Source organism: Phodopus roborovskii, unplaced genomic scaffold (assembly GCF_943737965.1).
Source record: "Phodopus roborovskii unplaced genomic scaffold, PHOROB, whole genome shotgun sequence".
Taxonomy (NCBI): domain Eukaryota; kingdom Metazoa; phylum Chordata; class Mammalia; order Rodentia; family Cricetidae; genus Phodopus; species Phodopus roborovskii.
In genome coordinates, this window is record NW_026126962.1 from 434,725 (window position 1) to 447,944 (window position 13,220).

Genomic DNA, 13,220 nt, shown 5'->3' on the forward strand with positions numbered 1-13,220 from the left:
TTCAAGACCAGCCTGAGCTACCTATCAAGTTCAAGGCCACACAGTGAGACTCTGTACCCTCTCCCAAAGGCAGAACTGGAACAAAGTGGTGACTAGCTCTCCTCCATGCACTGGGAAAGTGACCCTCCTCCCAAGCCATCACAGTATTTTCAAAGCAGGAAAAAAAATCAAACATGTCTCTCTCCTCCTAAAGCTTCAGGACTTGTTCAAATGTCTGATAGAAAGCAGAAATTGTGTCAGCAGCCTGTGAAGTCTCCATCCATATGCAGGCATTTTCACTCAATTCCAAAGTCATGTTGTTGGTGCCAGCTATCACAGAGGCACCGTGGAAGCCCAACATGCCCGGGCCTCTTTGTCTGGGAACATAAGAGCTCTGGACACCCTAGGTCAGACTTGCTGCACATCAAAATTGAAAGTGGGCATTTTCCTGAGATACAAATGACAAGCAGTGGCAGGGCAGCTGCCACACTACCATCAATGCAATGCCAAACTTAACACCAGAAACTGCTCAAACAAATCTCTCCCAAACCTTGATATAAATCCAATTCCTACCCAGACTAGGTACATGGCTTTTCATGGTTCATGTTGCACCTCCATCTATACATAGGTAGTTTTAGTTCCCAGGGAACCTATTCCGGTTCTAAAAGCTAAAAATTCTACCCCCACCCCTGCCTCAGCAGATGCTCATGAGCTTCTTTCTGATCCTGCCTCGCAGGAATGTTGCTGAGCTTGCACAGCCCATTCTGACCCTCATCTCTAAATCCTCCCAAATGCTATCATCACCAGCCCCAAGAATTCTATTCTCCAGATCCTCTCTTAAAGGCCAGAAGAGGGGTGCCACCTTTGCAAAACAAAGCTGGTGAGGCCACAACCTATATCCTGAACCCCTCTGAAAGAATACTTCGGTCTAGAGATCCTAGCTAGCTGCCAGCACGTGAGTTCAGTCAGGGTACATGGGGAGTATTCTGGAATTCTATGAAGTCACCCCTTTAGGTAACCTGGGCTGAAACCCTGTGGTCAAACAAAAGCTAGTTTAAAGTGACTAGGGAGGTAACCTAATGAGTAAGAGTGCTTGCTTTGCAAACACAGGGACTTCATTTCAAGTCCCCACATTGGTGGGTGGACACAGGCAGACAGTTGAGGACTCATAGTATAGTACCTGCCTTCCTTGCATAAAGCCCTGAGTTTGATCTCCAGCACCATATAAGCTCAGTGTGGTGGCACATGTCTGTAAAGCCAGTACTGAGATAATGAAGGAAGAGTATCAGAAGTTCAAAGCAAACCTGAGCTACATGAGATCCTGTCCAAAAACAAACAACTCTTTTTAAATTTCAGTGGATAAGAATTTCCTAATTAAGTGACTGGAATTCTAGAATGCATTGCATAAAAATAGTGCTACTTACAACCCGACCCAGAAGTCACCCTGACAGAGGCCACATGCCAGTAAATCAAAGTCTCAGATAAGCAGTATGTTTTTGTTCACAGAAGTGGCATGCTTTTGGTTAGTAGGAAAGACCAAACAGTGCTAGGCATGATGGCATGTGTCTGAAGTCACAGAACCCAGGAAGCTGAGACAGGAGGATCATGAGTCTGAGGCCAGCCTGGGCTATCTTACCTCAAACAAAACAAAAACCAACCAACAAAAAACAAAACCAACAGCAACAACAACAAAAAACTCCAGAAAAATAAGTCTTTTTCATTTTTCTGAAGCAAATTCAGGACCTGTTATCCTTAGAAAATAAAGACCTCATCCACATACATTTGCAGGGGTGCTGCTGAACCCAGCCTGCTCCACCACTACCCAGATTCCTGTCTGACCCAGGCTTAAAAGGCTAGAAGAATGGCATGAAAGTGTTAGAATGACCCCCACCTAACAAAGGCCAGTGAGGACGAGACATGGGCTCAAGTCTCACCTCCGCACCCTAGTACCTACCAACACTAGCACCTGGGGAGCATTGTACTTGTTAGCTTAGGTAGGTGGGGAAAGCCCAGCAAGGGGCCCCTCATCCCTCTATTTCAGTCATGGCCATCCACTCATATAGGACACCAGGAATTGTCCCCTACCATGGACTTGCAAAAGGGCTTTATTTTTGTCTGTGTGTGAGTGTTTGCCTGCAAGGTATGTATGTGTATTGTGTGCATGCTATGCCCAAGAAGACCATCAGAGGGCATCAGATCCCCTGGAATTAAGAGTTACCTGTGATTGTGATAAACCATACAGGTGCTGGGAACTGAACCCAAATCTTCTGGAAGAACAGCCAGTGCTCTAACTACTGAGAAACCTCTCTAGCTCCAAGAGAAAGTTTTTATTTCAAGTGGCTATACTAGGAATATGTAGGCTAAGCATGGACTCAGAAGTCTTTAGGAAGCCAATCAGAATGGAAGCCATGGACAGTTGGGTAGACAGGATGCCTAAAACACCCTTAAAGCAGAGTACTGGCTCTTCCTACAGAGCTGAGCTTCCTGTGGTTTGCTGGAGCAAGCAAAGACCATCTAAGTGAACACTAACCTGCCAAATACTGTGCCAGACACACTGTATCACCTGAATCATTAATCCTGTCCTACATCTACATAGAACATCTACATTGAACTAGGGCTTGCTCTGAGGTTCAATAGTTTGTGCAAGGCCAGGAAGCTAGTATTTGAACCTCAGCAGTCTGCCTCTAGGCTTACTTTCAACTGCCATCTAACTGCTTCCCATGATACCCCCTCTTCCTCTGTGCCCCTATGCATCAGTGAGCAGTATGTTGGTGACAGTAGGCTTGACTCAATGTCAAGCATTTCTTATTTCAGCAATATTTGCCACAAGACATGGTCTATAGCATACACAAAAGCTGGCCCCTTGAACCAGGAGAAGTCACACTTATTACTTAGAAAATGTGACCTTATAGCCACCCACACCAAACAAACAAAAACAAATTAACCAACCGATATCATCTAAAGAGGTATGACAAACTATATAATTCTTTTTCTGGAGACCAGAAGAATTCAGAAAGCTTTTTGTTGTGTTAAGTACGGGCATGAAACAAATAAATTACAGAGGCTGGAGAGGTGGCTCAGCAGTTAAAACTATTAGCTGTTCTTCCAGAGAACCTGAGTTCAGATTTTAGCACTCAGTTTGGACAACTAACCACCACCAGTAATCCTAGTTCAAGGATATCTGGCACTCTCTTCTGGTCTCTGTAGGTACTGTATACACATAAACACATGTGCATGAACACACATGCATGCATGCACGCACGCCCTTTAACAAAAAAAAAAAAAAAAAAAAAAAAAAAAAAAAGGAACAAACCTTCCATGTGGGCTGTGTAGCTCTGGAGAAAGCCCCTTTCCCCTGTGCCTACTGAAGATTTTGGGAACACAATAATCTCCAGACAAGCATTTCCTTTCCCAGATCATCTCATTTTAATCATGTTTCACATGGAACATAACCATCTCAGTAAAGCATTTAGAACTTTTCACCTTTACGTGACTATTTGAGAAGGAATCTCTCATCAGACTCTTGATGAATGAAGTAACTCCTCACCACAGGTGCTGAGCTCTGATGACAGGTGTATGATGGATCAGTCTGGCCACCATAAGCCCAAGGCACCTCTTCTTTCTTCAAGCCACTTGCACAGCTGGTAGGCTGGGCCACATCTCCCAAGAGCTCTCTAGTTGAGGATACATGAGTGTCAGAGGGTCTGCCATTGTGGGTCTGCTCCTCAGGGTCCTGTTTCTAGAGATCATAGTGATTGTCAAATAGTATAACACACCAGTCAGACATTCTAAACTCTGAAATCTGGAGGTTCCTTTTCACACCAGGCTGCACTGTTCTCTAACCTCCAATGCTGTGCAAGGGCACAATGCATTTAGCACTGTGTATGGGCAGGGACCATAGTTTGTAAGGAATGCAGCACTTCAGTTATGCAGTTAACACACAAGGGGGAAATTAGTCATGGTGGTCTGTGCCTGCAGTCCCAGCATGCCAGAGGCCAAGGCAGGACAATCACAAAATTGAGGCTAGCCTATCTCAAACAAAACAAAATCAAACCAAACCCATAAAGCAAAACACACCAATGAAAATTAAGACAGCTACCTGTTGTGTGCCTGTCTTAGGGTTTCTATTGCTATATGATAAAACAGGGTAATCAAAGAGGAGAAGTATCTATAAGACTCAGATCACACTCCATCACTGAGGGAAGTCAGGGCAGGAATTGAAGCAGAGGCCATGGAGGAACAGTGCTCAATAGGCTCAACCTGCTTTCTTATGTATTCTGGAAACACTTGCATGGGGGTGGGACACTGCCCACAGTGGGCTAAGCCATACTACATAAATCATCAGTCAAGAAAATGCCCCCACAGACTTGCCTACTACCTGATCTTATGGAAGCATTTTCTTAAGTGAGAGTCCCTCCTCTCAGATAACTCCAGCTTGTGTCATTGACAAAAAGCCATCAGGGTGCACAAACACTATCACTGTGCTTCTGCCCATTGTGGACAATAGAATAACCCACTTCCATGGTGTCAAAGGATATTCCTTTCCAGAAGTCACCTGAGTACGGCTTGTGGATCCCCCAAAACCTAATTCTACTACATTTAAGTTTCTAAGACATTTGTTCTTCCCATCTATAAGCCTCTCCTCTTCAGTGCTTAGAAACAGCTTCCCCTTGAAGTTTGCTTGAATCTAAACATTTACACTGCATACAGCCACCTCCCACCTCCAGTTACTTGCAGCCCACTTCCTTTCCCCCTTCCAAGAACTGATTCTGGCTTCTCCCAACCTTACCCTCTACCCAGTCTCTGCAGTATCTTCAGTGGCCTTCACCCTCATTTTCCAAGATCCTCTCTTCAGTTTCATGACCCTGTTTTGTGCTCCTGGGTCCTTTTCTTCACTGGTGACTTTCCTCTTAACATTATTTTAGGCCTTGTTGTAAAGCCCTTTGTCTCAGAATAATCTTACCTTTCCTGGTGACAGGTCCACTTTCAGGCCATGAAACAGACCATGAACCAGCCAGAACCACTTCCTGTCTACAAGGTGCTTCTGAGCAGACTGACCCTCATAGTTTATAAAGCATGCTCAGCAGATAGTCACAGCCCATTTCTGTCCTGTCTAGTGGCTAATCTGGCAGGGAACAGCCACCACAAAGAGCTCTGATGGGAACCTCTTTCTGGTGCTTCAGTTATCAGATTTCTAAAGACCCAGTAGTCAGCAGGCAGGTGTCCTAGGCAGTGCCAGGGATGCTACAGACATATGATCATGCCTGGGTTCAAGGCCAGTCCTGATGACTCTTACCTAAATGCCCATGATTTCCTCCAAGTGGGGCTCAAATAAAACAAACATTAACTGTTTTCTGTAAATTTCCTAGCATGGTACTTGGCAGGTAGAAATGGCTCAAAAAATGGTGGCCACTACTGTTCCAAATTACTAACTTTTTTTGAGACAAGGTCTCCCTCTGTAGTATAGAAAGGCTTTGAAGTCATAGCAGTCTTCTTGACTCAGTCTCCTAGGTGTAAGATCCCTACACCTGGCTTTATCTTTAAGTGTTTCAATATGTATACCTCTGAGGCCTCTGCTCCTTCCAGAACACAGCCAAGCACCCGGATGTATTCTGTTGCACCTTTCAGGATGTCAACTTTGCTGGGCTTCCTGCTTTGTGGCAGAAATGGCACCAGAGCCTTCAGCTTGGCAAAGCCCCGGTTGAGATTTTTTATCTAGAAGACAAAAGGCCACACAGTGACACACTGATACATTACCTTGCACAGACATTTCCCCAGACCACAGAAGAGGCTTGTGAGTGTGATCCCTACTGTTCTAAGTGAAAGTGTAAAAATATATTGGTCTTGAAATCAAACAGGGTTATATTTCTAGTGTCTCCTGGCAAAAGCATACTTCTCCAGAAGTATGCCTTTCCCTAACTTCTGTTGTTCACATGGTCCCTTCCCTACTGCATTTCCAGACGTTCATTTTTAAAGAGCTTTCCTGAGAAGTTTAGGAGTAAGTAGTAGGCCTAAAGGTGTGCTTCACTCTTCCCCTCTTCAGTTTCTGCTCCAGGGTCACCTTTGCTACTGCCAAGCCCAAAGGTCATCCAGAGCTAAAGGAACCCAAACCTTCTTGACTTCTTTGGGGGCCAAGTTTTGCCTACGATACTAAAATCTACCAGCAGATGCCGCTCTAAACACAGCCCACCATAAATTCAGCTAGGGAGGAGGTGTGCCAAAGAGATGGCTCCAGGGGTAAAAAGCACTTGCCACAAAACCTGGCAGCCTGAATTTGATCCTCAAATCCCACATAAAGATTGAAGGAGAGCACCCACTCCTGAAATTGTTCTATGACATCTACACTTTACACATATGTACTAGCCCATAACAACAACAAAAAGAAGCACAAACAAACAAAACCTTCAAGTTTCATGAGGGCTGGAAAGATAGCTCTTGCAGAAGACCCAAGAGTTCAGTTTCCAGTTGGCTCACAACTGTTTATTACTCCAGTTCCAGGGCCTGCACTCGGGTGCACATACATACACATAATTTAATTCTTATTTATTTTTGGGGGGTGTTTCGAGACAGGGTTTCTCTGTGTAGCTTTGTAGGCCAGGCTGCCTTAAACTCACAAAGATCCTTCTCTCTCTCTCTCTCTCTCTCTCTCTCTCTCTCTCTCTCTCTGTGTGTGTGTGTGTGTGTGTGTGTCTGTCTCCCGAGTGCTGGGATAAAAGGCATGCACCACCACCACCCAGCATAATTGAACTTTTAAAAAACAGTAACTTGGGTTGGAGAGATGATTTAGCAGCTAAGAGTACTTGTTCTTGCAGAGGACCTGTGTTAAATTCCCAGGAGCTACATATTCTGTAGTTTTAGCTCAAGGGAACCTGACACCCTCCTTTCTGACTTCCTTGAGCACCAGGTACACACACTGGTACCCAGGCAAATCTGACTTCCTTAGCAGGCAAAATGCTCACACAGGATATAAACAGATGAATCTTTACATCAAAAAAATTAATAAGTAACAGTAACTTCCACGAGAGGCCCCCACCTACCCTTTGAGGTCAGGATTCACCAGGCAGGGAAAAAGACGTGAGGACCCCTTTAGCACCTAAGCTGTACCTACGGCTGTGAGGCCAAGGCTCGGGTGCACTGCTTGTAAAACACCTGTCCTAGTATAGGGTCCTCAGTTGGCTTCCTTTGTCTCCGCTGGACCTGCACCCGCCAGGAGGGTCAGCGAGTGAGTCAGTCATTCCCACAGCCCTTAACAGGGCAGGTGCATAAAGGTAAGAAATAACCAGGCCAGTGGGACCCGGACTAAGCCTCGCGTATACAACATCACCCAGAAGGGCCACAAGGGCACACACAAGTGTTGGGTGTCGAACACCCACTGGCATGGTGGTGGGAGTGAGGTGGCTCTGGACCCTCACCCGCTCACGCTCTTTGGCGTTGGCCACACGCCTGCGCTCCAGCACCAGATGCAAGTCGTCTGTGGTGGAATAGCTGCCCGAGGGCAGCCTCTTGAGCCTACAGATGGCCGCGAGCCGTGGCAGGGGCCCCAGCTGTGCCTGCAGCAGCTCCTCCAGCACCTCAGTCTGCGGGACGAGCAGGGAGGGCTCTGGGGATGCAGGTGATGTATCCATGGTGGCACAGGCTGGCGAGGGCCTTGCACCTGCTGTGCCTCAGGTACTCAGAGCCTCGGAGGGCGGGGCACGCGGAGGGCACGAGGTGGGGGTGGGGTGGGCGCACGGAGGCCAATGGGCACAGGTCTTTCCCCTAACACACTTCACACCTGGGTGTGAGAGGCGGGTTGGGGGCGGAACCTTGGTCTTTCATCAAGGGCCTAGGCCCTGGGAGAGCATACTCAGGTTATGGTCAAAAGGATTTACACCTGTCACATTTCCTTGAGCTTCACAAAGAAGGGTCAGGGTGGGGCTGCAGGGGCCAGGAGGAGGGTGAAGAGCCCCTTGAGAGGCAATGGTGAAAGTGTCGTACAACCTGGCCTACAAATCCAGAGTGAGGGCTGGCACGTGGAAATCTGAAATCAAAGGGCCTTTTACATCTGAGCCCGGAATGGTGGCTCCGAATTCCCTCCCTGGTGGTGGAAGGAGAGAATCAACTCCTAAGAACCCTCTGACTTCCATTTATGTGCTGGCAAAAGAAATAAGGACAGAAAAAAGGCCTTATGCCTGCCACACCTTGAGTTCTGGGTACCTGCGTGGAAGAACAAGGGTGACAGAGCACATGGGAAGCCATGGTCCGTGTGATTACGTCCCGGTTCACTGGGGAACACGAGGCTCTGGGAAGAGCAGATTCATGGGGGGTACTAGGAGGGGCGGGGCATGAAGAGATTTCTGATCCAAAAGCCTTACACCTGTGTGGAGGCAGGATGGGGCCAGGTGGAGGGGTGTCAGCCTCAAGCAGAGGGTGGTGAAGGACCTTAGCCTGCCTCACCTGGGATGCACGAGGACCAGGCAACGACATGAGAGACTCAGAGCTCACAAAAGGTGAGCTTGTCCAGCTGGACAAAATGCTTGCCCAGCATGGGTGAGGTCCTAGGTTCCATTCCCACTCCAAACTACCAGTCTGCAGACAAAGTTATAGCCACAGCAGCAAAGAGCTCCTGAGCTGCAAGGAGAAGTTTCCCTTGTTCAGGCCTCACATTTGCACTTGCTGCAACTTCTTTCTCCTCACTTATCACTTCCATTTTTTTCCCAAGCTATTTTAGCTATTATGTTTTTGAATTTGAAATTTTATTCTGCACTGCCTAGAGTAAGTCTAAATTTCTGAGCACAAGTCATCTTCCTGCCTTAGATTCCAGAATACTGGAGTCACAGGCAGGTCAACTCACATCTGGGCAGTGGGGAAGATACAAAAAAAAAAGGGGGAGGGGTAAATCCTGGAAACTGCTTGTTCACTCAGGGGTTAGAAGGAATGCAGTAAAGTCAACCTTCTCCTCTTCCTGGCTCCCTTCCTACACCTTCACCATATGCAAGCTAGGGTGACTGTCTTGGCCACTCCACCATAGGCTTCACTATGGTGCATCTCTAGCAGAAACAGAAGGGGAACAGACACACAGGCACTGGCAGAGGTTTCTCCCTAGAAAACAGCCAGAAATCATTTCCTCATGTCCCAAGGGTCACCAGGACCCCTTGGGACAAACCCTTTTTTTCTCCATGTTGGCCTTTAGAGCCACAAGTCACAAGACAATGCCAGACCAGGGTCCTAAGTGTGCTTTAGCCACAGAGGAACTGGCACTCAGGCAGGACTGGGAGCCACAGCCGAGGACAGAGCCAGAGAAACCTCTGAAACATCTTTTTTCCTATTGCTGAGGGCTGGGCTAGAGGGAACTCTCCTTGAACAGGGAGTCAGAAAACCCATCTTCACCACAGTGAGCACTGTACATGTGAACGGTGGGATCTGTATGGAAAACAGTGAGAGCTGCACATGTGGACAGTGTGGTCTATGTGGAAAACACAGTGAGCACTGTGCATGTGGACAGTGGGATCTATGTAGAGAGAGGGTCTCATGTAGTCCAGGCTGGCTTTTAACTTGCTGTCATGAATGACGACTTTGAACTCCTGGTCCTTCTGCTTCCACCTCCCTAGTGGGGAGTCACATAATACACTCCAGGCTGGGTTCTATGCAGTGGCTGCAATTTCCACAAGAGGGTCATCTCTAGCTACTGCCGTTCCATAGAGGAAACACACAGAGCACTCAATCTCCCAACCAGAAAGGCTAAAGTGGAGCTGCACCCATCCCACTGTCTGGCACAACCCCACGAGGCAAGTTGAGGCTCTGATAGCAAAGATGGTTTCTAAACCAGATAATGTAGGAGTTCTGCTACTTTCCAGACAGATGGAGAGGGCCCAGCAGGAGGTGGCCAGAGCACATGTGCAAGGCTCTCAGAGCTTGGAAAGTCATTGCTGAGGGTGTGACCCAGTTCAGGTGACCGTTTTAGAGGTATGATGTAAGGCACATATGAACAACCTGAGGAGGGCCTTGATCTTCAGCCCTGGGATCTGTAGGAGACCTAGGAGGGAAGACTGTGGGAAAGGCAGGACTTTGGGGAGACTCAGAAGGTGAAAGGAAATTGAGTAGAAGGCTCAGTCAGCAAAGTACTCAACCTCAGGAGCCTGGAGATATCAGTTTGGATCTCTGGAATCCATGGAAAAGCCAGGCACCATGCTAAGCCTTGCTCATGTGGCAAAGTTTCAGGCCACCAAGAACCGTGTCTCAGAATGTGGACCTGTACCTAAAAACCAACACTCATGTTTGTTCTCTGACCTCCACACCTGCATGCTGTACACACATACACCACACCCATAGCAGTACACACCTCCAAAATGGTAATAGGGTACAGCTATATGGGCCTGTTTCCCTCATACACTCCGAAAAGGAAAGATGTCTTACTGAATCCTCTACACTTACTAACTGAACTTTTGCCCTCAGCTCTGGATCTGCATTGCATGGGTTTCATACTTAGAGTCAGGTGTGCCCAGTTACTTAATCCCTAACTTTCCTGTTCTTGGTGTAATCAGGAGGGCACAGTGGGGATTTCTGTGTGCAGAGTCCACATACTATATGATTCCATGGTGGTGGGGATTTTTTTTCCAAAGAATTACTTTGTTTAAAGAGGCTGCAATTTTATACATTTTCATCCTTCAAAGTCCACACAAAATTCTCAAAAGGAAAAGGCACAGGGAACTTGCAATGGGTCTTTCTTTGTCCCATCAGCTCCAAAATAATGACATGAAGACTTCTGATTAATCATGAAAGCTCAGCCTATAGCTTTGGCTTGTTCATATCTCACTCTTATAGCTCAAATTAACTCATTTATGTTAGTCTACATTCTGCCATGTGGCTGATGGCTATCACCTCTCTTCCTGTATGTCCTGCTTGCTGTGTCTCCTGGTGCTTCCTGATATCTCCTGCATGACTTGATCCTTTCCTCCTCCTCCTTTCTTTCTGTGCAGAAAGCCCACCTATCTCTCCTCCCTATCTATTGGCCATTTAGCTTTTCATTATACCAATCACGGCAACACATCTTCACACAGTGTACAACTAGTACATAACATTTCCCTCTTTTGTCTAAATAAAAAGGAAATGTTTTAGCTTGGATACATTAAAACTGTATACAATAAGAACAATTATTGAGTAAGAATTACATTTACAATGTCCAGTCCATTTGTATTAGGAAAATTTGGAGATTTTTTTTATTATCTATCCTATCTGGGTGAGTCTAAAGTTTAATACGTATGCCACTTTTTATTATTATAACTTGTATTACCATCCTAAAAATATCTTTTTAGACCTTAAAATTTTTTTCTTAGATATGTAACTTAAGCTTTTATGTATCTCAACCTTATACACTTTACACCTCTTTTGTGAAGTTTTTTTGTTTGTTTTGGTAACAAAGAAAACTGTAAACTATACCTATCTACCCTTCAACCCAATCAAATACTCAAGAAGGATATAATATTACCTGAGTAAACAGGAAGTGCAGAGCAAGTAACTTCCAAAACTATAGAAATGACAGAAACGGCTGCCTGGTCAGTCACCCAAGATTCCTTTGCAATGATGGAGCATCCAGCTTCTGACTACAGGCCTAGAATACCTGACAGACTGTTCTGTGAATCAGGAATTTTGAAGGACTGTCCTACCTTTTCTTGGCAAAGTTCAGTAGTTGCCATCTTTTGTGTCCTGTTTGTACATACTGTTTGAAGTTAAGGCAAGGACAATTTCTTGCTCAGAACCTAACTTTGCTATGATAAAAGCAAACTCCATATGGAAGTTATTTGGTGCCCATAATCCTTTTTGAAGTAAATTGGTGATGCCAGGAACAGATGTGTCTCACTGTCATGAAAAGCCTTATGTTATTAAAACATTTTAAATGTCATATTCTGTATGTCTCTGAAGTGTTTAAAGACCATCTATCTATTTAAACTCCATTTGACCTTGAAAATATACCTAACATGACTATACATTTGATAGTTATAGATGACTAACTGCTAACCTTCATTATCCTGAATATCTTTCAAGGACTAGAATTTTATATGTTTTTTAAAATGAGCTGTATAGGCACAATACATTAAGAAAGAATAGAAACATATACAGTATAACAAAAATAACCTTAAATTTGTATCAATATACAAAAATCCATATCAATATAGAATAGTTGGGAACAGTGGTTGTTCAAAAGTAGACTCAACAATCCACCCTTCTAACCCATCATTTCTATACTATATCTTCCCCTTTTCCCTTCAGAAAGAGATATCTAAACCTAGTCTTCTTTTTTTACCATTTTTTTTTCTGACCATGACTAATAACAACTCATAACCAATCCATTTAAATCATGACAAATATCCATAACCCATTGAATGACCAAAAACCATCCACCCCACTTCTTGGGAATGTGGGCATCATGTTCTCTAGACTGCTTCCTGTTGTCTGGGAGTGTTGGCATCTATAGAAGACCTGAGAAAACTGGGATGATGGTAAAGTACTGGGGAAACTGCTGTAACTTTTGTTGTCTAGTATCTGTGCAGGGCTTATCTGAAGTCCTAGCCAGAGTAGTCTCTGAGGCTGAATCATTTCAGCTAGAGGCTTTGAAGATGTTCTAGATGCAGAATTTTGAGAAAACTGCAACAGGGACATTCTGAGAGGCTGAATCATCTGGGCTACTTGTTTTTATTGGTATCTGGTCCCTTTTTCTGAAAACACACAGACTTTTAAAGATAACATATATATGGAATGTGTGGTATACATAAGTCAGCTAAATGATTTTCTGTTTTATGGTTAAGCAGGTAAAAAGATTTCTGTAAATTTTTAAAGTCTGTTTGGACTGTATAACCAAACCTCTATCCATGCCAGAATGGATGGCATGTACCCTGTAGCCAACAAGACTTATCATGTCTCACCCAGTCTCAGAGCTGTTCCCATAGTAGAGGGACTATACATCACCTGTCTTGTAGTTTTTTTTTTTTTCCCTGTTTTATTTCTTTATGTCTATAGCCAAGATTTTGAGGAAGTCTCACCCAATCAAATCTAACCTCTATTAATTTTAAAGGAGTCCACAGCTTTTCATTTTCTACGGAAACAAAAGCACAACCTCTTTCCCAATGCAACACATTTTCCATTCTGAACTTCCATCCTGAAACCAGAACATTCTTAAAGTATATAGGCTGGTTTAATTCAGTAGTCCATTTTATAATCCATTGTCTCTCAATAGCTGCCATTCTCTGTTCATTAACATTAAA

General features: G+C 44.9%; 1 protein-coding gene across 1 annotated transcript; it reads right to left on the reverse strand.

Annotated features, from left to right (window-relative positions):
* Nucleotides 1-3,472: 3,472 nt before the first annotated feature.
* Figla (folliculogenesis specific bHLH transcription factor) lies at nt 3,473-7,604 on the reverse strand. Its single transcript, XM_051175024.1, has 3 exons — nt 7,392-7,604; nt 5,542-5,694; nt 3,473-3,718 (listed from the first exon to the last, which is right to left on the reverse strand). Exons 1-3 carry the CDS (start codon nt 7,602-7,604, stop codon nt 3,473-3,475), a joined length of 612 nt encoding a protein of 203 aa, XP_051030981.1.
* Nucleotides 7,605-13,220: the final 5,616 nt, after the last annotated feature.